The 27,693-nt window shown below is 36.4% G+C and overlaps 1 protein-coding gene across 5 annotated transcripts in view; it reads left to right on the top strand.

Moving 5' to 3' along the window:
* LOC123565467 (protein madd-4-like) overlaps nt 1-13,963 on the top strand; it is a 118,382-nt gene extending 104,419 nt beyond the window's left edge. For all 5 annotated transcript variants that reach the window (XM_053549532.1, XM_053549530.1, XM_053549531.1 and 2 more), the window contains exons 10-16: nt 4,401-4,523; nt 4,896-5,025; nt 5,543-5,747; nt 6,086-6,931; nt 7,131-7,310; nt 8,298-8,445; nt 10,551-13,963. In XM_053549532.1, the coding sequence (XP_053405507.1) occupies nt 4,401-4,523; nt 4,896-5,025; nt 5,543-5,747; nt 6,086-6,931; nt 7,131-7,310; nt 8,298-8,445; nt 10,551-10,666 (1,748 nt within the window). In that variant the 3' untranslated portion in view covers nt 10,667-13,963. The remainder of the gene's footprint in view (nt 1-4,400; nt 4,524-4,895; nt 5,026-5,542; nt 5,748-6,085; nt 6,932-7,130; nt 7,311-8,297; nt 8,446-10,550) is intronic.
* The last annotated feature ends 13,730 nt before the right edge of the window (nt 13,964-27,693 follow it).

The raw sequence follows: 27,693 nt of genomic DNA, 5'->3' as shown, positions 1-27,693 counted from the left end.
ATTTCTTTTGCTCACAATCCACCATAGATGACACTAATGAAATTTTGCCACCATGCCCATCCTCTACTACAGCTACCCTAACGAATATTCTTATTACACCAACAGACGTCTCTGATGCTATATCCCTCATTGATCCATCTAAAGCATGTGGTCCTGATCTCATCAGCCCTAAACTTCTTCGAGAAGGTAAGGCAGAACTTTCTGAACCTTTCCAAGTTTTTCAATAAGTTATTGTCGCATTCCTTCTTCCCCTCGTCCTGGAAACTAGCAAACGTTACTCCAGTTTTTAAAAAATCAGATCCCTCAAAACCTTCGAACTATCGACCAATCTCCCTTCTAAGCTGCATAGGCAAACTTATGGAACGGTGTATTCACAAATATCTCTACAACTATCTCACTCAAAACAATCTTCTTACTTCTCTTCAATCAGGCTTTATCAAAGGTGACTCTACAGTGAACCAACTGGTATATCTTCATAACGACATCTGCAATGCTCTCGATAACGGCAAAGAAGTTCGAGCCGTGTTCTGTGACGTTTCAAAGGCCTTCGACAGGGTGTGGCATCGCGGACTTCTTCATAAGCTATCCTCTCTAGGCATTAAGGGCTTACTTCTTGACTGGATAACCTCATACCTTTCCACGCGTAAGCAGCGAGTTGTGTACGCAAATGCATTTTCCTCTTGGTCGACAATCAACGCTGGTGTCCCGCAAGGATCTATTCTAGGACCTTTGTTATTCCTAACATACATTAACGACATTGTTTCAAACATCGGTTCTAAAATTCGTCTTTTTGCAGATGATACTAGTCTTTATATCATCGTAGATGATCCAGCTTTAGCCAGTACCACTCTGAACACTGATCTTGAAACTATACACTCTTGGTCCAAAGCATGGCTTGTGACATTCAACCCATCAAAAACAGAATCCATGATCTTTTCAAGAAAACTCTACAAACCCAATCATCCTCAATTATATATGAACAATATACCAATCACTGAAGTGACTGAACACAAACATCTCGGTCTCACCTTTTCCTCGGATCTAAAATGGTCCTCACATATATCTTTTACTTTGAAAAAAGCTTGGCAACGAATTGGAATAATGAGATCCCTTAAATTTCTATTAAATCGACAAAGTCTCGAACGAATGTACTTTTCATTTATTCGTCCAATCCTGGAATATTCTGATGTTGTTTGGGACAACAGTACAGAAGCTCTTAAGAATGAAATCGAGGCCGTCCAGAACGAGGCTGCACGTATAGTCACCGGTGCCACTAAACTCTGTAACATCCAGAAACTCTTATTCGATCTCGGTTGGGAACCTCTGACAGAACGACGAAAAAAACATCGCCTTGTTTTGTTCTATAAAATGGTCAATGGTCTATCACCCGCCTACCTGTCTTCACTAATTCCTGAAAACCAACATAATATCAATACTAGATTTAATCAAAGAAACATCAGAAATATCCTCTGCCAGTCACATTCATACAAATCTTCCTTTCTTCCTAAGACAATAAACGACTGGAACTTACTTCCTCAACATATCAAATCATCTCCTTCAGTCAATGCCTTCAAATCAAATCTGAATAAAAACCTACCGAAATCAAATCCTTTATTTAATGCTGGATCCAGAAAAGGCCAAATTCTTCATGCTCGATTACGTCTAGGTTGTAGCTCCCTTAACTATGACCTCAACCGCCGAGGAATCACAAACACCGCTAGATGTGATTGTGGTGAGATAGAAACTGTCGACCATTATCTGCTCCATTGTCGAAAATACCAAAATCTTCGAACTGACATATTTTCCAATCTCCAATGCGCTTTAACTCTTAACAATCTACTGTATGGTGATGAACATCTATCTTATCAACATAATATTTCCCTATTCACTGACGTTCAACGATTTATCATCTCAACAAATAGATTCAGTACATAAGCTGCGACAATCAACATCTCCCCTCTCCCACCCCCAAACGACGACGAGAGACAATAGCATAAAAATGCTCGTTAATTCTTCAATCATCATTAAAACACACACACACACACACACACACACACACACACACACACACAACAAAAAAACATAAAAAAAACCCACCCCAAAAACACACACACACACAAAAACTTTGCATTATGCATTTATTTTTCACATTCATATTCCGATTAACACAACATGATACACATACTTACACAGCCTAGTTACTATTCTTCATCTAACCTCTGTTTTTCTTATGGAGCGGAATTCATATAAGTTTTAAGTAGCTTGTTTTCCAATCCATTCGATTGAAAATTTCTTTGTTTGTTTGTTTGTACTATTTTGATTGATGTATGTCTTTTTATCAAACTTTGTTAATTTCAATATAGTACTCATGTTTGTATATACAATTTGTGGAAATAAATACAGTTTAAACTAAGCATATGTTATATATAAATTAAAGTGATTTGTTTGTTTGTTTTGGGTTTTACGTCGTTTTTAACAGTATTTCAGTTACCGTATGTAACGACGGGCAGGTAACCTAACCAATGTTCCTGGATTCTGTACCAGTACAAACCTGTTCTCCGCAAGTAACTGCCAACCATAGGTGGAGGACGAATGATTTCAGACACAATGTCTTTTATCAAATTACGTCGCGTCCGGGGATCGACCTAACGACCCTGCGATCCCTAGATATGCGCTCTCCCTATTGAGCTATGCAGGTGGGCTAGAAGTTAAATTGAAGCTCAACATGTAAATGATATTGTCGTTAAGCACTGTACATGTACTGACGGATGACCTCGTCACTGGAGTTAATGTGAAATACATGTTGTATTCAATTTACAGCAATTTAGTAACACGAAAGTTTAAAGTTGTCCTGTTGGAATTTGTAATATGTAATTTAGCAGTTTTCATTCACGGGAGTAAGAAGATTAGAATGTTCATATATGCAAACTCAAATATTTGAGCTGAAACATTCATTTTACCCACATGGAAGTAAGAAGTTATAATCTAGGTGCATTGATTTTGTGATCACATATATGAAATATGTCATTTAATAATTCGCATTGTGGCGGATAATACCCTTCATAAATAACACCGGTTGATTTTTATGATATTAATATCATTATATACTCCTTTCGCCTACTCAACGCGCTTGAATGAAGAAAGCGTGGTGATCTCAAATATAAGCCGACAATGGAATAATACGTCAGTAAAGTACATAGATAAGAACTAATATGAGTCGTGCCATGGGAAAACCAACATAGTGGGTGTGCGACCAGCATGGATCCAGACCAGCCTGCGCATCCGCGCAGTCTGGTCAGGATCCATGCTGTCCGCTTTTAAAGCCTACTGCAATTAGAGAAACCATTAGCGAACAGCATGGATCCTGACCAGACTGCGCGGATGCGCAGGCTGGTCTGGATCCATGCTGGTCGCACACCCACTATGTTGGTTTTCCCATGGCACGGCTCATATGGATTCTCCGCAGTTTTGCGTCCAAATATCCGCGGTAATTCCTTTGACTGATTGGTCCACACGTTCCGTAAAATCAAGTTTCGTGAATTTCTTTCTAACGGTTGATGTACATAGGTTTTCAGCTTAATTTCCAGACATTGATATCAGAGGCTGGTTAGTCTTGAGAAATAAATGTACGGACTTCTTTTCGCTCGGGTTGTAATGTCGTCCGTCGTGCTTAGAGGGCAATACATGGCAATGCGAAGCGACAACATATTAATTAAGTAAATGTCACTTCGCATTATAGTGTCGCTTCGCGCTGTCGAGCGTCGTATGGCATTGCCATGCGTCTTGTCGCGTTTTCGTATTTTTCGTATGTCGTAAGTCAGCAAAAATGCAGAGCACGACACACGATAATGCCAAATGACATCGCGACGATGTGATAAGACGCACGAGCAGTGCGATGTGACTTCGCGATATATCGCGCTATTAACACGCGACAGTACAATATGAAGTCGCGACATTATTGCGTCACATTGCAGTCCGTCATATCGCATTTTCGAGCGTTGTGTGTCGCATCGCATTGTCACTTTGTTACATGGCATTGTCGCGATGTCTTTTCGCATTGTCGCGTGTCGCCCTCAAAGCGCGACGGACGGCATTAAAACTGGCACAAGCAGGATTCCGTATAAATCAGTATCAGTATGTACGGGCGGCTAATAAGTAAAACTTCACACCTTCGAGTGAAAAAAAGGTCAAGAAATAAGAAGGCTTTTTAGGTTATGAATTGTCCAGCCTTAAACCTTTACCAGTTCAGGTAACATTACAACACGTTATATACCTATGTCGCGTGTGAGGACCTTCTTGCAATATGACACCTGTCAGATGGAATGCTTGACACTGGAAAGATGTATAAAAAAACTACGGTCAGATGAATGGAACTTTCACACTGTTAACTGTACTTTCAGGAATTGAGCCTCACAGTAAACGCGAGTGCCACCAAGGCAAGTGTCCACTGACAACTTCCGGCGACGCAGCGTTCGTCTGGCGGCACAGAAAATTCAAACCTTGCAGCCAAACGTGTGGACGTGGTAAATACATTTTTCTCATTCGGTCCCTTAGATTTTTTTATCAGACAGTGCGGACAGTGAAAAATTTTATTTTTTGTCCTAAATATGATTGAAGATAGATTGTTAAAGCTGATAATTTTTTATGAGTATGAACAAGGGACAGAAAATATGTTTTGTCTGAGTGAATCATGCCTTTCTGTGTCTGACTGAAAACCGATTTTAGATCACTCCTTTTAGTGTGCCAGTCGAAGGTAAATTACTCTTACAATGATAACACAAGAACATAAGTCATCAGAACAAGTTCACTTGTAGCATCATTTGTAAAATAAGCCTTTGAAACCATCTTTTAAAATAATCCATCAGAAATAAAATTTTGTTTCGTTTTTGTTACAGGAGTACAGTCTAGTATACTGGAGTGTGTTGATGTGATCAGCGATCGAACTGTTGTTGACTTCCTGTGTGAAAGTTTGATTAAACCAGGTCCGATAACTCAATATTGCAACAATTTTGATTGCCCTCCTGCGTAAGTTTTTACAGTAATGGAAGACCATGACTATAAATAATTTTTAAACAAAATCTCTTCCGATATTGAAAGGTGCTTTTCATAGAAAATAGTATAAATAAGTCAAAAAGTGACCTGCAAGAGTCTCCATTTAATCGATATTTATACACGTAAGTATTTACTCTGGTAATGTCTCTCGCCACAAGGCGTCAATCTGTTCTTGTATCCAGTTTCGATAGCGAAATATCAAGATTACGACACTTTAAAAACGTCATCATTCCAGAAAATCTGGTTTCATTTACTTGCGCATGCGTGTCGTTTTTGACGGAAACGAATGACATGATTGCGCCACCATATGAAAATGGGGAATGTTAAATAAAAGTATTCTGTCTAACTATAATTACCTTCTTTCTAACGTTCCTGGTATTATTGAATTAACCGCGTTGTCACCTCGTTAAGTTTGTTAACAAAGTTATTACATATTTATTGTATCAACTTCCTTTTAGAAAATTATTCAATTTTTCGAATATATTTTTAGATGGCGTGTTAGCGAGTATGGCGCATGTTCAGTGCCCTGCGGTGGCGGCAGACAGTCACGAAATATTGAATGTGTGCAGACGACTTCCGATGGTGACATGGAAACACTTCCATTGTACAGATGTCCTGACCCAGTTCCACTGTCAGAAAGATCATGCAATCTGAAATTTTGTCAAGCAGAGTGGAACACGGGAGCTTGGGCAGAAGTACGAAATACCTTGACTTTTATCCGTTTTATATATGCATATTAAAGAAGTTGAACGTCATAATGACCAAATTACAGCAAGTGAAGCTATATTTGATAATGTAACTGTTTAAATCAGATAATTTATTTTCATACAATCCACCGTACAACTCATTTTGTAACAACTTAAAGATACTATATGTAAACACAGGAATGAACAGTTTTAGAAACCTCCCTATTAATTAATTAATTAATTAATTAATTTTGAGTATTCTATATGATTTCATTCACTTACAACACTTCATACGAAAAATATATGTCTATATTTATTAAGGTAAACGATTGCTTTGGCTGTTTCAGTGTTCAGTTACTTGCGGTATGGGATTTGAGTCTCGGCCAGTGTTTTGTGTAAAACACGTCAAGACAGACTTACAGGTTAATGTATCAGATACCAATTGCATCGGGCCACGCCCACAAACTACGAGACCCTGTCACTTTGGAGACTGTTATAAATTACAGCATCTTCCGGAAATAAAGGAGAGAAAAGGAACCTTTATTCAAACCAAAAGAACGAAAAGGATACGCCTTTATGTTGGAGAGAAGGCCATTCTTTTGCCTAATCAGTCTGTGAAAATTAAATGCCCGGTGAAAAACTTCCATAAGAAATTAATTTTCTGGACTAAAAACCACCGGTTGATCCCGTTAGTTGGACGTGTTCGGGTTTCTTCCAACGGTGCTCTAAGAATAACACGTGCAAATCCAAAAGTGGACACGGGCATTTTCACTTGCAGTGCTGGACTACTTCATGCAACTATAAACGTGACGTTTCAGTCGAAACGTGAAGCGAAATTGCAGGCGGATGAAATTTTAGATACGATATTCCATGCAAATTTTAACGAAAGTAATTTCCAAGCCGACGGTGCATTTAAAATGAAAAATACAAAATATTTACATATTAATTCAATAGACGATAGAAGTGCTTATGACTATTCTAGTTTTACCACATCTAACTGGACAGAGTGTTCCGAAAAATGTGGATGGGGTACACAAATGAGAATAGTCACGTGTAATCACGTGACAGACAAATTTATAAGACTTTTACCGGATGAAGAATGTTTAAAAAGAGGTCTGAAAAAGCCTACCTCAGGAAGAAAGTGTATTATTGAGCCAGAATGTCCATTTTGGACGGCGGGAGAGTGGTCAGAGGTATGTTTTCTTATGTCATAAATTAGTGCGCACAAAGTTTATTTTAGTAACTGTGTACATCAGTATGTAAACATCATTACGTTTATTTCTTTCATCCACCCAGTTAGCGCATTTCGCTTTTCATCTTTATTATATATATTAAGCTAATTTAAATCATTTTGACGACTATTTTACTAAATGAAAGCCTTATAATCTTTAGTGTGCAGACGACAACTGCGAAAAAGTAGGCCATTCCGTGCAGAAGAGAATTGTAAAATGCCGCTATAAGAATGGGACGCTGGCTAAAGCATATAAATGTAGCGGGGAACGACCCCCTTACCAACAGCATTGTAAAAATCCAAACTGTACAGCAGTATGGCAGACTTCAAAGTGGTCGGAAGTAAGTAAATAATGCAAGTTATGTGAATAAGTGGGAAGGGGTGATATAGACAAAGTATGCATGTTATTCAATTTTAATATGAAAGCCTGACGTGACTGTGTTCATGTATGATAAACTATTGAGCATGCACTGTATACATTGTAAGTAACGTATACGATATGTATGATATTTATTCCTTGTAAGGAACCGGTGCAGGTCATTTATTTATTATAAGTAAGGTATGCATTCTTTATTTCTCGCAAGTAATGTATACAGATTATTTGATTCTCGTGGGTAACCTATTATACAGGTTATTTATTTCTTTAAGTAACATGTATGTAGGTTATTAGATTCTTGTAGCTAACATATACATGCTATTTGTTTCTTGTAAGTAACATATACAGATTATTTATTACCAGGTAAATAATGTATATAGGTAATATATTTCATGTAAGCAACATATTCAGGTTATGACTTTTGATGGGTTTATCGTCACACGGACCCAGGCATTTGTCATATTGCAATTGGTGAGGGAAGACCTCAGGTGCATTTCCGTGCATTATTTCATCACGAGCGGGCATCTTTGTAGAACCACCTAGCTTCAGTAGCCCAGCTGGATGGCTTCTTCACATGAAGAATTCATCACACTGAGAGAGACTCGAGCCCACATCGGAGAGGGGCAAGTGATTTGAAGTCAGCAACCTTAACCACTCAGGCGCGTGGGTTCCTCTGGTTATGAATACTATAAAATAACGTATGCTGTTTATGTATACCGTGTAAGAAACGTAGGATGGTCATTTATACCACGGAATTAACATGTTATGTACACTATCACAGTGACTAAATGTAACATATACTAGTTTTGTTTACTATGAAGTTAACGTCTGCATGTAATGTATAGTATGAAAGTAACGTATACTAGTTGTGTATTCTATGTAAGTGATGTTTACAGGTTATGTACGTATATCATATTTTGAATTCAGTTTAATTGTTGTCATATTTTTGCAGTGTACGCCACTGTGCGGCGTCAAGGGACGAAAGTTGCGTACGTTAAGTTGCGTGTGGGTAACAAGCAAACTGCCAGCATTTGACGTGTGTAGAAATAAAGCCAAACCATCTGTCTCAAAACCTTGCAAACCTGCGCCATGTAGACATAGTAAGTAACATTGTAGGGATAATACACGTTTTTTTTTATATTAACGTCTGCAGAACCCCGCGGGATTGTTTGTGACCGAGACCGAAGGTCGAGGTCACAAACATATCCCAAGGGCTTCTGCAGGCGTTAATACACAAAACAAACGTGTATTGTCGCTATTCTTGCATAAAAAAAACATTACACCACGACTAAATGCATTGTTTTCATATGTGATGACTTGACGATTCCGGTACATTTTTTATTTACCATTCTTGTTGTTCTTGGAAACGGTAAACATGTTTTAAATATCCATAACCGGGGCACACATAAAAACAACACTACTAAAAGCGTGATTTGAAGGTTTTCGATCATCTTATTTTTATTTTTAGTTATTACAAACGTTACATTACACATAATTGTGCATATAAATAAAAAAAATGATAAACAGGAACACAATTATTTTAAGAATAACAACTTTACATTCGAATTAATTTGAGTACGAACAAACAGAGAACGGATGAGTACGAAGCTAGTGACTAGCTTTCGAGGTTTATTATATGAATTCTGCGAACAATCAGGTAAAAACAAACCGACTGATACTAACAAAAATCATTAATATAATACCTAAAAACGGGCAATAGCACAAGTTACACGCGATACTTATTTATTCACAGTTATTTACAATAACTGAACAGACGCTTTGTAAAGGGAGTAAACTCTAAGAGAAGCTAGAGCGTACATTGATGGGGGCAGTACGTTTGGGGTTGGAAACTGATACAGCTTAACATACTATGGATTAAATTGTATGTATAATGCTACAAGAAGAGGTTATTATGGAAGAAACAAGTTGCAGATGCCAAATATCAGTCTGCGCAGAAATACATACATACGTCCCTGGCAAAGCATTTCAAAAATAAAAATCATGTATTAACAGCACGTGAATTGCCTTGTTTGCACACGATTTTTCTCCCGTTTATACATGGGCGGATCCAGTGAAAAAAGTAGTTTTTATGCAAGAATGTGCATTGCATTGCCAGGGACGTATGTATGTATTTCTGCGCAGACTGATATTTGGCATCTGCATCTTGTTTCTTCCATAATAACCTCTTCTTGTAGCATTATAGATACAATGTAATCCATAGTATGTTTAGCTGTATCAGTTTCCAACCCCAAACGTACTGCCCCCATCAATGTACGCTCTAGCTTCTCTTCGAGTTTACTCCCTTTACAAAGCGTCTGTTCAGTTATTGTAAATAACTGTGAATAAATAAGTATCGCGTGTAACTTGTGCTATTGCCCGTTTTTAGGTATTATATTAATGACTTTTGTTAGTATCAGTCGGTTTGTTTTTACCTGATTGTTCGCAGAATTCATATAATAAACCTCGAAAGCTAGTCACTAGCTTCGTACTCATCCGTACTCTGTTTGTTCGTACTCAAAATAATTCGAATGTAAAGTTGTTATTCTTAAAATAATTGTGTTCCTGTTTATCAAATTTTTAAGTTATATGCAAAGTTATATGTAATGTAACGTTTGTAATAACTAAAAATAAAAATAAGATGCTCAAAAACCTTCAAATCACGCTTTTAGTAGTGTTGTTGTTATGTGTGCCCCGGTTATGGATATTTAAAACATGTTTACCGTTTCTAAGAACAACAAGAATGGTAAATAAAAAATGTACCGGAATCGTCAAGTCATCACATATGAAAACAATGCATTTAGTCGTGGTGTAATGTTTTTTATGCAAGAATAGCGACAATACACGTTTGTTTTGTGTATTAACGCCTGCAGAAGCCCTTGGGATATGTTTGTGACCTCGACCTTCGGTCCCGGTCACAAACAATCCCGCGGGCTTCTGCAGACGTTAATACACAAAAAAACGTTTGTTATCCCTACATTTTCAAATAAGTGAATACACACAAATGTATGTATTCACCAGATTAGTAACATATGTTTGCACCATATAGATCTCTAATCATATTCCAGTGGCGTCACTATTGGCGCTGCCATTTTAGAATACGATCGAAAAATTGATATTCAGAATTGTCAAAGTACCTTTTATTGCCGATTTATCGGACTGTATATTTTTTATTAATGGTGACTACAACTATTTTATACCTTTACAGGCACATGTGTAGACAGCTCCTCATACTGTAGCTTAGCCGGACAATTAAAGATGTGCAGATATCACAAATTCCGCCGGAAATGCTGTAAAACATGCACTAGAGCCAACATACGCTAGTGCATGTGTAGATAGTTTCGCATACTGTGATTTAGCCAGACAAAGGTGTGTAGATATAAATTCCACCGGAAATGACGTAAGCTAGTACATGTGTAGACGGATCCGCATACTGTTATTGAACCGGACAAAGACTTGTAGATAACTCAAGTTCCGCCGGATGTGTTAAAACATGTTCTAGAATGAACACTAGCTAGTGCCATACGAATAAGTGATCATTGTACTTACTGTTAATTTAATGTTCATAAAGAGTAGTGTAATATCAGCGTGTGTAAGATGTACATATGTACATGTACTGATCTTTTCCAAAAAGGTCATTCCTTTTATTTAAGCCAAGTGTAAATTTGTTGTTTGTTTTTATATAAGAGGCCAGTACTGGTTCCTCCCAGTGAGTATCGGTGATATACACTGGACACGTTAAAGAACCAGACCTTTCAAAAAGAGCTAGGCTTACTAAGCTGGACATGGCTGTGTCTGAAAAAGTATAGTTTCTGTCTCGATCTTACTGCTCTGTGTCTGTATTGGTAGGGGTGTCTGAAAGATAGGTTTCTGTCTCGATCTGTCCCTCTGGTCAGATAGTTCTGTGTCTGTACTGGTAGAGGAGGCAGAGGATGAACTTGTGACCTGTCCTGAGTGGCTGTCTTTGTATGTCAAGCACCGTGAACGTGTTTGTACTGAAAGGTGTGCTACATAAATCTGGTATGATAATTGTAATTCATAATTTGAAGTTAATATACGGCTTGGTTGTACCTGCTTGGCATAATGGCACACCTAGTATCATAATTGTGCGAAGGCATTATGTCATTATGGATCGAAGTCAATGACCAGTCTTTTATTGACCGTTTTATTATACACAGTATCTTCTATTTTATCTTGGAATTTTCATTTCATCATTTTTTCCATAATCTTATATGCATCATTCATTGATTGATTTCGGCAACAATCCCGTCAGTATCTGAAATCGGTCAGCACCCTCTCACTTGACTTATTGACGTTACTGCATGACGTTGGCATCCGAACGCGCCGTCGTTCCGGTTACCCGTGGTCAATTTGATTATGGCGCGTAAGGCACACTGCGCCATTTTGGATCTGTCAAAAGCGGCCGCAATGACCGTATTCTTTTTGTTACTATTTATACATGTATAAGGTATATAATACTATGACATAATAAAGCATGTCTTTGTCATTTTTCATTGTTTTTTTTACTTAAAAGCGATTGAATTGATGTTAAGTTAAGTATTCAATTATGATACGTGGCCGAAATATAGACTTAAAAAGTAGCTGCAACAATGTTTTAAATATTTCTTTAAAGCTCCGATTTTCCAATACTAAAGATATTTATTCAAACATTTGTTGTTTTTTTATTGGAGTATGACATCGCAACCAAAATGAAGCAATGAAAAACCAAATTGAGTCTTAATTGACTGAAATACATACGGACTCTGTACTGCAGCATGTCACTTGCATTTCGGTTCTCTAGGATTGTTTATAAAATCCAGTTTTGCCTTAATACGCATGTTGTGATTAGGGCATTGTATTTCCATACACACGTCAGGCAAGTAATAGAATTAAGGTATCAGGTGCTAAACACGAGTTTTAGACCTGGCTGCAGCTTGGGAATCCAGTTTGACAAATTGAAACTTTCTTTTTCAATGCCAATTATCACGAAACGGCACCAGTTTAGCGGGATGTTTAATAGTAGGTTTTTGATATGTTATGGATAAAGCATAAATTAACGACCAATTCCCAGATACATTACAGACTTAACACTTATATGACGTGTTTAATGATTTTTAACCCTTACCCTGCTAAATTTCTATAATAAACTTATCCATCTTTCAGTTTGGACAGTACCATTAACTGTTGAAAAGGGGTGCTTACCAAAAAGATACTGACTGAATAGCGAACAGTGCAGATCTTGATCAGACTGCACGGATGTGCAGGCTGATCATGATCTACACTGGTCGCAAAGGTCCAGCATGATAAGGGTTAATATGAAAGGTGATACTGCTATTTTTACTGCTAACAATTTCATTACATCAAACTACTCTTACAGCTTCGTTCTAGTTGCATATGAAATTTTAAAAGTTTACTGTGTGTTTGATAATAAATATATACATTGATTTTGTTTATGTTTGTATTTAATTTTCAGAATGTTGCAGTGATTATTTTTGTACTATATTATGTCGCAATTTTGAACATTTAAACACTGTTAGTTCCTTGTTTTAATATGTTGACACCTTAAAGTGTGTTTCGTTGTTGAACTTTGTAGTCAGTTTCATGGTTGAATATTTTAACACTTAGTAGTGAGTTACCATGCTTAACCATTTAAACACATCACCGCCGGTTAGATGTTTTAACAATTGAACACTAGAGCTTTACGTCAAACTGCACACTTTAGAAAGGTATTTTCGAAATTTGTCAGAATGCATAAAAAGCAGGGGTTTTCTGTATTGAAATGTGCTGTATATGAAGGGTTTCACAATGGCTGAGATGCCAATCGTTTAGTCCAGAGTTCTCGATTCATATTCACTGCGGAACGGCATTGCCTCCTATTTAGACACAAGGGGTGCGTTTAATAAAAGTTAGAAAAACATCTGTCAAAAATACGGCTTGAGGGTAAATCTGAGTTAGAAACTGTGTGGTTCAAGCAAAGTCCTAACTCAGTCAGCACACAAATATGTGTATATATTTCTGGAACAAATTTAAAGTGAAGGAATAGCCATGCCGCGTAAATTCTTTTGTGTAACAAGTTGAGAAAAGTTTGTACAGAATGCGAAGTTTCATCAGTCTTCTTAAAAAACTATGATTTTATACATTCAAACCTACATTTGCACCCCGTCGGTATTTTGGCATTTTCTTTCATATTATCACTGACAACTTTCTTGAAGTGTAGAAATACTTCGCTCGAAAGTACCAAAAGTGACTTGTATTTGCATCTTGTATTAAATTCAAAGTCAACTTACAAATGCATAATGTTTAAACTGGGAACGAATTAGTGGTCTTAGGAACAGATGGTTTCCGTATCTGTCCCCTGTCTGTTCCCACTGATCTTTCACGTACATTTGTTATGCTTCATCACTAAAATACGATATTCATTACAGCTAGAATGGACGCAACTTAAATAATATCACTTTTGTGGGTTTTATTAGAAAAATAAAAATGTGTAAAAATACTGTTCATGTGACTTTATTTGTTTAGTTCTACGGAACCACATTTTGATTAAATTGTGCCTTGTATATATTAAAATATATATTTTAATGACTTAATAATTTTTCTAATAAATTGTATAGAAACTGCTCTTACCTTGACTTGTGTTTGCCACAGTATCCCTACAAGTCTGCTTGTACAGTCTGATTGAGTTCAAAAGCAGTGTTAATTGTAAATGGTTCGTTTTCGTGGTACAGCAATTACATATCGTGGGCTGAGCGTGAAACTATTGTAACTGTATATGAATAAAGAACAAGATACAATAGTTTCGCGCTCAGCCCTCGATATATTAACGTTACTGGTGTTATAACATACGATATATTTCATCCTGTTCAAAACAGCATTTCCTACAGAGATTGCATAACGGAGCTTGACCCGTAATAACAATCGGCAATATCCGTTCTTTTATGTATTCGTAAATGTCCGAAGGATGCCGAAATCGCATACGGAGGGATACGTGATCTCACGGAATTAGCCGAATGTCATTACGAGTCCTTTACCTTAACAAGGTCTTATGACATGACATTTCCAACATGTAAAACGTCAGTTTTTTATGTGGTATTTAGTATAATTGCAGCGTCTGTGATAAGCCGGGTACTTTTATTATGCTACTGTTTAACATAACAGAGACTGAAAGATCTACAGCTGTGACCTAAATTTTAACAATACCCACCTTCACTTCAATGACTAGCGAACAGTCATAAAGGAAATGAACTCGTTGAGTATGTTGATAAAAACAACAATCAAAACCTTGTCTATCAAAGATGTCGTGCTACCTCTTTATAAAACAAAAAACAAAACAAACAAAAAACTGTTGAAATGCAAATCAAAAACAAAATTTAACTTTGAAATATTAACATTCACTACATTTACTTTATAATATTTCAGGTCAATGACCCTCTTGTTTAATTTTTGTTTAGGTCCACATTTTTTCTTGACTTTGAAATTTTGTACATTTGACTATTATTAGTATATGAGTAAAACTTATTCATGAAATGCATTCGTAGTTTTCATAGTTAAAGCAAATATATTTTTCTTAGCATTGAATTGATAGATCTACTGAAACTTTCTTAATTATGTATAACATAAACACGTATTATATGTGTGCATGCTCTTTTACTTTATAAGCATTAAGATATACATGTTGTAAAATCAGAGCTTTTCACAATCTAGGACTGATTACACCAAACAGGAAGTGACTACTCGGTGTTACATTGGAAGTAGTCCAAAATGTAGTTCCATGCTGTTGATGAGTCATATGAAGATATGGCAGTTATATTTTTGGCTTTGTATTATTGTTTATTGTATTAAAAAAAGATCTAGACCATTTTCATTGTGAATTTCCTGGTATTAGTTTTATTCTTTTTGAAAATGTCTACATACGCGTAACTGCTGAACGGCTATTTTCATGGGAGCATTTTCAGAGAGTGATGTTTTTCAGAACAGACTATTTTTCTTATATGTAATATAACACATCAATATTTTTCTATTTTTGATAAGAAGACATGACATACTAAATGGTCATATGTGGTTTTCGCTCTAAAGTAAATTGTGGATAGATCAATCTTCAGATATCACGGGAAGACTAGCCAGACTTGAAAAACTGGAAACATTAGTAGAGAGTCCACATATTTGGGTAATTTTATATAGAAAACAGTAGAGAATCCATATCGTACAGTTCAGCTTATAAAACCGAAGGTTTAACCTTGTTTATAACAGATTAATTTCTTGATTGATCTCATTGACACACTGCTCCTAGTCACAAGTCATTTACATTAAACACATTGCCCCTAGTCACAAGTCATTTACATTGATGCATAGACACTTCACTTCTACCTTCAAACACTTACCACTTCTTCCAATTTTGGACACTACTTTTTCATTTATTCATGGACCCCTTTCGTAAAACCAGACATTCAAAGTCAAGTTTTACAAGGGCAAAAAATAAAAAAAAAATACACAAAACTTATTTTCCAACTACACTGCGCAAACCATCTTATTTAAGATATTTCTTGTTTACATTTCTGGTGATATAAATCATATCACAATTTTAGAATAAAAGCATTATATCAAGCAAGCGAATAAGATGTCTTATTATAGGAAATAGTAAATTTTAAAACCACTTTCTTTGCTAACTTCTTCAAAGGGAGCTTTAAATGATTAGATTTAGAAAATGGAAACGACGAACTTTGTCACATTGCCCTAAAATATCTACATGAATATTCAGAAGAAAGGCATGCGTAACTTTTGGTAAATGGGCAAAATAAATAAAATGTTAATGACCATGTTCTTGTCCACTTTTTGACATCCGCTTGTCGACACGCGTGATGTTAGCGAACAGTCTCTCAGCAGAAAATAATCGTCTATACACATTGAAATCATACTTTTCTCAGAGTCAATCCAACTGGCATTCCAAAGAGAGCTTTTCAGTTGACTCTGATTCGGACAGAACTGGTCAAATGCGTATCTCGACAGTTTGACACTGGGACAAGTGTTCATAGTAACATAATTAAGTTGCAACGGCCTTTTGCAACGTCCATATCGATTCATTGTGTGATAATGTACAAACACCTCTTCTATGTGGTCTTGCACGTCCTTCAGAATTACCTTCATGTTAATTGAAACGGATTTATCTACGGTAGGCCAGGTCATTTTGATGTTCTCTTTTAATGCTACACCTCGTAGTTTTGCTATTAAATACGAGACAGAGCAAGACTTTGTTGTGAAGAAAGCAATCTCTATTAGAGAAACTTCTGTTTCATTCAGATATCGGTAACGTTTTTCAATACAAGATCCACAGTTGAAGACAGGACCCAGTATTTTCATCACAGCTTTCGACGCAGCCGCCATAAAATAACTATAGAAAATGATGTCGTCTGCTTCTGGAGCTTCAACTTCAAAAAGTACACCCATGGAGAAACCCTCTGAATATTCCCAACTGCTGTTGCATCTACCATTTTCAGGTGTCGTACCAATGGGGCAATATAGGCGTCTACAAACATTCTAGAAGAAAAAAAAGTTAAAAAAGATTTAGCTTTAGATGCACGGGCAAACACACAGCACTATTTCTGTTTTTCCCCCCTTCGACTTCACAACTGAGGAAAAAAACCTGTTCAAGAGATAATAAAGTGTTGTTTATTATAGTGTCACCCCTACTGAAAGGGCCAGCCAAGCTGGCTTATGAGACACCTACATACATTGAACAGCATTACTTCCCGATTCCTATTATTTAATGCCAGGCACCATGCAGGCAGGTAGACAATCGGTAACCATTATTTAACTAGCTGGCGGCTCACCAACCGGTCTCTCTTCAGTAACAAGTCCCGCCTCTGACAGGGCTCGAACCTTCGAACTCCCGATTGCGGGGCAGGTGCCTTATCCATTAGGCCACTGCAGCTCGGTCTATGTAAAAAAGGTAATTTTCCAACATAACTGCGCATTAGACAAGATAAATTTTAAAGATTTTTTCTCATAAATGTAGTTATTTAGTCAAAATGTACCAAGTTTCGGACGTCAAGTTATTGTATGTGATATGGCCATAATTCCACACTTCTTCTCATAACTTTAAGCCCGATCGGGCTATAATAGATCGATTAGGCTTTTAAGCCCGTTCGGGCAATGTGACCAGCCTGATACAGAATATTTCACTCGTGGTCTAATTTCCCCATATGGGTCAAGAACGCTGGAAAAAATATTGCCGAGTAGGCCCGGGTTCCATTCCCGACTCAGGCATGTTTTTGTCTTGATTTGGCATCTTCAAGAAAGTTTATAAATACAAACTCAAGTTCTTATGTTCATAATAAACTTCAATTTTAAAGAAAGGTCTCTGGAGGTCAGTGCCTTAAATAATACCTTTGAATAAAAAGATACTTTAAAGTCATTATGTTCAAATACACTCACGTCAAATGGATCCCATATATCCATGGATCTGCATTGCGAACTTCCAGTAGCGGCTTCTTCTGGAAACCACTGGATTACCGCTTTAAAGCTAATTAACAAAAATCTTGATCCAGTAATATCTTCTCTCTTTTTACAAACATCTGTTCTGTCAAAGTGTTTAGGTTTGTTACACAGGAAACAATATACATTACTGAAATATGACTCGAGACCATGCTCAACATGGTATTCAGTGTATACGGTATTCTGGAACGATTTTTTCGTGCTACATGCTTTTTCCAGATGTGGGTCATAATAATTCCAATCACCTGAAGTATTGCACGTGTTTATCGTGTTGGTGTGACAGCGTGACATCTCGGCCTTCTCGTTATCAGGCGGAATAGGCTCGATCTGACAGTGTTTGAAGATGAATTCATTTCTTTCTTCAAACGTTTCAAATGCCGTGAATGCTAAGTCCGCACACCTAACAGAGAGTTGCCATGGAATAACGTCACCGACGCCATGACAGATGGCACAGTGTCTATTTCTGAACACTTTCTCATATGATACGTCTGACACTGGTATATAGTCCTCAAAATTTAAAGGAGAAGCGCATCTTGGATAAGCTTGTATACTCTCTTCGTTCGGGCATTTGTCAACTAAACGGTACGATTCCTCGTGTAGTATTGTTTCATAATCTATACCTCTGCCTTCGTTGGAAAGTTTAACGATATCAATACATGAGTACTCGGGTTCAATGGACTCGTCCACGAGGACATCTGGACAACAGATGCCGACTTTGTAACAATCCAGCGTACAGGAACACCTCTGGCAGCATGATTCCGCTTTCTCCGTCTGAAAAGTATATGCTACAATAGTATATTACTACAGAGTGGGGGTTCTATGTATATGAGAGGTCCCCTAAAAAGATATGTATAACAGTGTAGATGGTCATCTGAAATATCCGAAAATCGAGGGTGATAGTCTCAACTCATGGTGCCCTCCGAGATGCCCAAGATGATTGCCAAATTATGCATTTGAACAAAAATTCATGTGTTTGTCAAAAGTGATAAAGGGAGCCATCAAAAGCTCCATTCAATCATACAATGTGAAAGGCATTGGCAAATATATGCAGTTTTGTTCAACTGAAGAACTTGGCGGTCATACTGGCGGTCACCGCCCACCCCCACAATTTTTGGGGAACACTTAGAGTTGTCTTTGTCTGTCCGTCCGTCTATCCGAATTTGTGCCGTGCTTAATATATGTATAGCTAAATATATATGTACTACAACAAACAACTGGAAATCTTTTTTTTTTCAATGCATGACATTTAATTGTGAATGCAGCTCTACTTACATAATTAATTTATAAATTTAGTAAAGTTAAATACATTTAATAAGGTTTTTCTACATAATAAGTAAATAGCAAAAGATAACACATTTTAGTGAAAGATGGACATGAGATATATTTAAATTTTCGATTCGATTCTATCATCTTCACTAGTACTTGAGCAATGTTGATACCAGATCCCCGAAACATTAAAAGCAAAGATCCGTGTACATTTATTTTTATTTTGGTTATTTTTTCATTAGAATGCACACGTTTTCCTTCCTTCTTCTGGAGATTCATTTAACAAGCAGCACTGACTTTCATTAGCTTTTGTTATTACCTCCCTTTAAGGAGAATGTGTGTAAGTTAATATCTATTTCTTTTGATTTGCAAATCAAATATTCACTGTTCTTTTTGATAGTGATTAGGCTGCTGCGATAACGCATTTATAGCTTATTTTTGTAATTGTTTCTAACATTAGAATAAACATTTATTGCGCAACCAAGACAGATAAAAAAAGAAGGTAACGGGGCGCCGTTTGTTGGGGCGCAATGACGACGTTTGTCTTTGAGTCGCTGCGAAAAAAAAACGAAATGGCACAAATCAGTCACCATACCAGACAGATATTTATAACTGTAGTTTTGTTTTTTATCCCCTGCAGAATTGCAACTTGGGAAGTATATGTGACTGATACTTATCCCGCCTAATTTGAACTCTAGGAACAATATGCTGAAATACATGGAAACACTTTTAAACCAATGTGCACGCAATGTTTGATGTGCTGAACACAAGAAGATAAAGTAAAAAGACACTGCAGATATGCATGCAAGATATATGGAATCAAATTTCTAAGGAAAAAGTCTTAACTTTAAACTGCTGAAATATTCTGTTTCATAAAATAATGTGTAAATACATACCTCTCCTCGTGTAGAATTGCACACACTACTTGGACACAATGATGCGAAATCTGGCACAGTGTCCGTCACAATCGCTTCGACCGTTGATAAATAACGACAAAATAACAAAACTGCTAAACAGCAATTCATTTTGACTATTCGTCTACCAAATAGCAATACCAAAAGCACCTATTCTAAATTTAATCAACAAATATCTTTCAGATGAAAAAAAGTCCTACCAATCTACAAGCACAACTGCACAATTATCAGAAACAAGAACCTTACCAGATATTTATAGCCTTGGTTTTATCAATTGGCTCCAGCCTTACTGTCATCCTTTACCAGCTCGAAACAACATGCCACACCATGTCATGTCGTAATTTACGCAACGTGTTACATCAAAACACGTGCCACACCTAAACTAGCAGAGAAAGACAGGCGTTTCATAAACGTCTGCACCTATGTACTTTAAGTGATGTACTTTTAAGTGACTCGAACACTTTTGGTTTGCAAAACGGAAATTCTCTCAAATTTTGTCGAAACACTATATTCTGTATAAAGGCCAAACTTTTTGACAAGAAAAAACGTTGATACCGGTTGCTGTTTTTTCAATGCCAGATATGCGTATAAAACTCTAGATAAAAGAAGTTACTAATTTTTTTCACCGAATCTATGAACGAGTAGCTTTAATTTAAAGTACATTTGTACACCTTTATTCCGTTCATATAAGTCTAATTTTTCACAGCTCTCTCTCCCTTACAGACTTTTGTCTTCAGTTTATTGTCTGATAAATTGCTAAGTGGTGCGAAAAAGCTCGCTATTACGAAGACAGCTCTCCTATTTCCTTTGTTAGCTGTTATATTCAACACTAAAAATATAGCAATATGTAGCCTCGTACCAGCATCTCACAGTGTCTCAGTTGCTTAGTTGTAAAAGCGAATGAAAGCAGCCAAAGTGTGTGAAATAAAGTGGCATGTCATACATTTTGCTGAAGTGTTAGCCACAATCAAATACAGTTGGAATCCCTTTAAAACGGCGTCTCTGAAAAAGAATAGATAAAGATAGATTTCCCGGAAGCACAGAGTACACAAAACACGTCCGTAGAGCCATACATCGCAAAGTAAGCCCACTTCGAAAAGAAAATATAGCAGACGAGAGGCTTCAAAAATCCAACAACAAGTACATTTTCATAATATTCAAAATATAAACCGACCACTGCAGCACAAACACATACGTACAGAAGACAAACACAAACACACGTGCGCACGCATACACACACGCGCTCGCGTGCGTAAACACACACGCATAAACACACAGAACCTATGAATACTTGGAAACCAATCTAAAATGACCAGAACCTATGAATACTTGGAAACCCATCTAAAATGACCAGAACCTATGAATACTTGGAAACCAATCTAAAATGACCTGAACCTCTGAATTCTTGGAAACCCATCTAAAATGACCAGAACCTCTAAATACTTGGAAACCCATCTCAAATGACCTGAACCTCTAAATACTTGGAAACCAATCTAAACTGACTTGAACCTCTGAATATTTGGAAACCAATCTAAACTGACCTGAACTTCTGAATATTTGGAAACCAATCTAAGCTGACCTGAATCTCTGAATATTTGGAAACCGATCTAAACTGACCTGAACAGCTGAATACTTGGAAACCAATCTGAACTGACCTGAACCTCTGAATACTTGGAAACCCATCTTTACTGACTTGAACCTCTGAATATTTGGAAACCAGTTTATCCTGACCTGAACCTCTGAATATTTGAAAACCAATCTAAACTGACCTGAATCTCTGAATATTTGGAAACCGATCTAAACTGACCTGAACAGCTGAATACTTGAAAACCAATCTGAACTGACCTGAACCTCTGAATACTTGGAAACCCATCTAAAATGACCAGAACCTCTGAACGCTTGGAAACCCATCTAAACTGACTTGAACCTCTGAATATTTGGAAACCAGTCTAACCTGACCTGAACCTCTGAATATTTGAAAACCAATCTAAACTGACCTGAATCTCTGACTACTTGGAAACCCATCTAAAATGACCTGAACCTCTGAATACTTGGAAAGCAATCTGAACTGACCTGAACCTCTGACTACTTGGAAACCCATCTAAAATGACCTGAACCTCTGAATACTTGGAAACCAATCTATACTGACCTGAACCTCTGAATACTTGGAAACCCATCTATACTGACCTGAACCTATGAATACTTGGAAACCCATCTATACTGACCTGAACCTCTGAATACTTGGAAACCCATCTATACTGACCTGAACCTCTGAATACTTGGAAACCCATCTATACTGACCTGAACCTCTGAATAATTGGAAACCCATCTATACTGACCTGAACCTCTGAATACTTGGAAACCCATCTATACTGACCTGAACCTCTGAATACTTGGAAACCCATCTATACTGACCTGAACCTCTGAATACTTGGAATCCCATCTAAAATGACCTGAACCTCTAAATACTTTGAAACCCATCTAAAATGACATGAACCTATGAATACTTGGAAACCCATCTATACTGACCTGAACCTCTGACTGCTAGGAAACAAATCTAAAATGACATGAACCTCTTAATACTTGGAAACCAGTCTAAACTGACCTGAACCTCTGAATACTTGGAAACCCATCTATACTGACCTGAACCTCTGAATACTTGGAAACCCATCTATACTGACCTGAACCTCTGAGTACTTGTAATCCAATCTAAACTGACCTAAACCTCTGAATACTTGGAATCCCATCTAAAATGACCAGAACTTAGGAACACTTGGGACCCATCTAAAATGACCTGAACCTCCGAATACTTGTAAATCCATTGGAACCCATCTAAAATGACCTGAAGTTCTGACTACTTGGAAACCCATCTAAAATGACCTGAACTTCTGAATACTTGGAAACCCATTTAAAATGACCTGAACCTCTGAATACTTGGAAACCAATCTAAAATGACTAGAACTTAGGAATACTTGGAACCCATCTAAAATGACCTGAACCTCCGAATACTTGTAAATCCACTGGAACCCATCTAAAATGACCTGAACCTATGAATACTTGGAAACCCATTTAAAATGACCTGAATCTCTGAATACTTGGAAACCAGTATAAAATGACCTGAACTTCTGAATACTTGGAAACCCATTTAAAATGACCTGAACCTCTGAATACTTGGAAACCCATTTAAACTGACCGAAACATTTGAATGCTTTGAAACCCATCTAAAATGACTTGAACCTCTGAATACTTGGAAAACCGATCTAAACTGACCTGAGCCTCTGAATACTTGGAAACCCATTTAAACTGACCGAAACCTTTGAATACTTTGGAACTCATCCATACTGACCTGAATCTCTGAAAACTCTGAAACCGATCTAAACTGACCGGAACACCGAAAACTCATCTTAACTACCAGAGCCTTTGAAAACTTGCAAATCTACCTTAATTGACCAGAACCGCTGGAAATCAATCTAAACTGATCGGAACATCTGAAAACGCTGAAACCCAAACCTCTGAAAGCTTGGAAACACATCTTATCTAACTGTAACATCTGAAACTTACCGGAACTTCGGAAATCTCGGAAACCCATCTTAACTAAAAGGAAAATCTTAAACTAACCGGATCGAGCCTAAAATGTCTCATTAACCGGAACTTCTGAAAACTAGGAAATCATTCTAAAGTGAGCAGAAAGTTGAAAACTCGGAAACCCATCTAAACTAAGAGTTAAATGGAAATAATTAACAAAAACAGAATGAAACTACCCACCTGTGACAACGAATACCAGTGTAAATCAATGCAGCATAGGCGAATATATTGCTATACTGCTCCTATCCAAGCACTATTTACATAAATATACAATTACTATAACTTACTCATTGGCTTGCATTCTGGATATCTACAATTTCTAAATTGTTTTTTTTTATTTGAAAATAAAATTCATATCAATTTTACGATGAGTCCGTATCTAGCATCACCAAATCATAGAAAGAAAGAATTATTTTACACGAAAATTCTGTTCAATTTTCGTGTTGCTAGATACCGACTCATCGTTAAGTCAAAGAATAATTTGCACGATACACACACAAGTGCTGTCATTTAAAATTAAACTACGAATGGTTTCCGATTGTTAACTTTCAGAAGTTGAAAAAGTAGCAATAAGTTCATTTGGTCTGTGGGAGTTACTAACTTTGTCAGAACGATATTCCGTAAGGACAATCTCGAGTAAATACAAAATCGTCTTAAACCAGCTACCCTTAACTAAAATAGATAATTTCTACGAGGTGTTAAGTGTTCGAACGATTAACTACTGATATTGCAACTATCCAAAACGTATCAAACAGAAAGTGAGCTTGGAAAGACCTCAGTAGTTGTAGCTCACCGCTGGCCCTCCGATAAGTCCTAAACTTATCAATTATTGAACAATGGCTAGCAGTCGGGATCGATAATAAATCTTGCCTCAGCATGAATGTTATTGATATAGATAGCACCAAACAGATACAAAACTTTTTTCAAATCGACCGTACAGACCCAAAACATGCCTTGTACGTAAAATAAACTGGCGATAGGGGATTTGGTGCTTCTATCAAGAACTAATGATACTGCATCGATCCAAAACGTAATTGAGACTGAATCTACACTATTTATATAAGAAAAGTAAACAAAAAATGTGAGCTGAGAAAAGTATTTCTCCATTGCCCCCATTGTCCTTTAAATATCTTGGCCAGCAAAGACACTCAAGGTAAGAAGTCGGTGATGGATGATTAATCTTGCCATGGCATAATCATAATCGATATAGCTATAGATAAAGAAAAAAAAACCACATACTTTGAAGAAATTTAATGTTTCTTGAAAACATGTTTGCAAATTTTCTCCATATTGCACCAGACAACACATTTTTTCTCGTTTAAACTGCCGATAGGGACTCCCTGTTAAATGAGCGAATGATTTAATTCATATACTAGTATACGTACATCTTATAATCTTACAAACTCAGTAACACAATTCAACTATATACATAACTAAATCAACGTTTAATTTGTGTAAGTGTTTTATTGTCACATGAATATATGTGATTTCGTGAGTCAACTTTGTATTTTCCATTGCTTCCGCCATTCTCCCATACAAAACAATCGTGACAGAGAGTCGTTGACGTCACGGTTTTGGGCAAAATGGCTACAGCCTTTCCCAATCTTAAAACTGCAATTTTTTAAATTAAATGAGTACAGAAACATTTTTTATAAATACAATTCTAACACGATCCGCAGCAGTTGCTATATAAACATATAGCGAAATCGCCTATACATGAATCAGTCGTTCGGATGCCAATATTAAATCACTCGTGCTACGCACTCGTGATTTAATTATTACGCATTCGAACTTCTGGCCATATTTTATTAACTGATAAAATATAGGCACATATTTTTTATTCCTTAAACATATTCTATTGATATTGCTTGGCTGAAATGCTTTAGGGTGGTTCTCTTTTATCAGATGGAAACCAACCCATGATCTTCAAACGTCTAAATATTGAGATGCTTTTTGTGAACCAGAGCATTAATTAGGAAAGACTTTTCGTCTCTCGTTGGCTACGTGATAATATTTTTGCGTTGAAATATAGCTAATATTGGGACTTAAAATGTACATTTTTGAAACTGTTTTCTCGGATAGTTCAAGAGATAGAAACCCTATGGGTTATTTTGTGTGTCAGACTGGCAGATTTTGTAATTTCGGAAGCCATCTGGACCTTACATGAAGAATCGTATATGCCTACAAGAAATGCATCTTTTTGTTTTAGAGAACAATTCTACTTTCGGCTTGTTAAATGGAAAAGAAACAATTTGAACAAATAGTATGCTTCAATTTCTGTATTTTCAAAGTTATAAGTAAATAATGTAAGTAAGTGTGTAAACAAGTAAAGATTTATTTTCAGATGAATGCTCAATTATCATTGATAAGTTAACCTTTTATGGGGCTATCTCTGCAACAGATATGTAATTTGCATATATGAACATTGAATACAGTAACATAGGTACATTTGCAGTAAATATTTATTTTGTCTCATCAATGTACAGTAATGACAATCTACATTAAGATTATGTAATATAATAGTTCATTGCCACTCACATTTGAGATGTAGGAGACAATAGTAAAAGAGATTTAAAAAAATCAGCTGCACCATGAAAAAAAACCAACATAGTGCGTTTGCAACCAGCATACATCCGCGCAGTCTGGTCAGGATCCATGCTGTTTGGCTTCGAAGCCTATTGCAATTAGAGAAACCGTTAGCGGATGCGCAGGCTGGTCTAGATCCATGCTGGTCGCAAACGCACTATGTTGTTTTTTTCATGGTGCGTCTCAAATACTCTAGACATCCTATATATACATTCTAAAATCAAGAAAGACGAGTTCTCATCTTTGCCCTAAATGTATTACTAAGTTGAGTACAATTCCATAATAAAATAAAAATATCGACAAGATTAATTCATATAAAATATGTACAATAAACACAGACATAATATGTATGTGCAGAGCAAGACAACTCATTCATGTTTGTAAAACACTAAAAGCACACTAATGATAACAATACAACTGGCTTCGGATAACTAGACATGTATGTAACAAAAATCATTAAATTCTTTAAAATTTTAAAATCGTGAAAAATCGTTGTTTTTGATTGGATGAACAGATTGTTATTTGGTCTGTGGGCCAGTTTCTGTAAGTCCTCTAGTTTTTCGATTTCGTAACCAAGAAATTAGGCAAAGGTTCATCCACTTCAGCCATTAATACATTCATTCCGGGATTGTTTAAAACCGGATGTCGCTTTCTACCTTATGTCAAATGAAAATTATACTCATTTTAGTAAACATTGTGTATGAAAAATGCGGAATTCTCTCTATTTGAAAGTATTGTTGGCTACACACGAATTCTTAATAGATTGTTTCAATATTGACTTCCAGATATTAGAGTTTTGCTTATCTAACTATTCTAAATCAATTAAAGGTTCACTGTAACAATGTTTTCCAAATTGTGACGAATTCTTCTAAAGTTTAGGGGTTGAAATACCCCACCCACCTGAGCTACATTTTTGCCATTTTAAATAACCCGTAAAATTATCAAAATTACTGCATTTTTTTAATAAGACATCATCAAATAATTGTGTTAAGATTCACAATTTTATATATTTTCATGAGGAAATATAAAATATTTCAATCAGTTTAGGTTATAGACAACGTGTAATGTGTAATATAAATCACATGCTGTTTCTCAATAAATCAAGCCTATTTGTGTTTTATACAGAAAAGTTTTGTGTACCAATAGTTTTCTTCTATTTCAGATGTCAATGTAAGCTTACATGTATAATGTTGACCTTTATTTCATAAAGATACTTTAAAATATAACATACGTAACAGTCACCACTGAAATTTTCCACCTTAAAGTATTAGCAACATTGAAAATACTCCAAAAATTGCATTTGTATGCTTTTAATTGAAATAAGCTATGTTTACTGAACATGCACACATTAACGTTATAAGTTTGTTGGACTTAACCCTGTTACTATTCAATTACAGGATGTCGACAAACTACAATAAAACAATGGTGCCTCTTTCAGCATCACTGTAAATATAGCATAGTCATAGATTTGATAGCAATTTGTATGGCTTCTGCTTCAGAAGATAGCAT

Source organism: Mercenaria mercenaria, chromosome 8 (assembly GCF_021730395.1).
Source record: "Mercenaria mercenaria strain notata chromosome 8, MADL_Memer_1, whole genome shotgun sequence".
Taxonomy (NCBI): Eukaryota; Metazoa; Mollusca; class Bivalvia; order Venerida; family Veneridae; genus Mercenaria; species Mercenaria mercenaria.
This window is presented reverse-complemented; position numbering and strand designations above follow the sequence as displayed.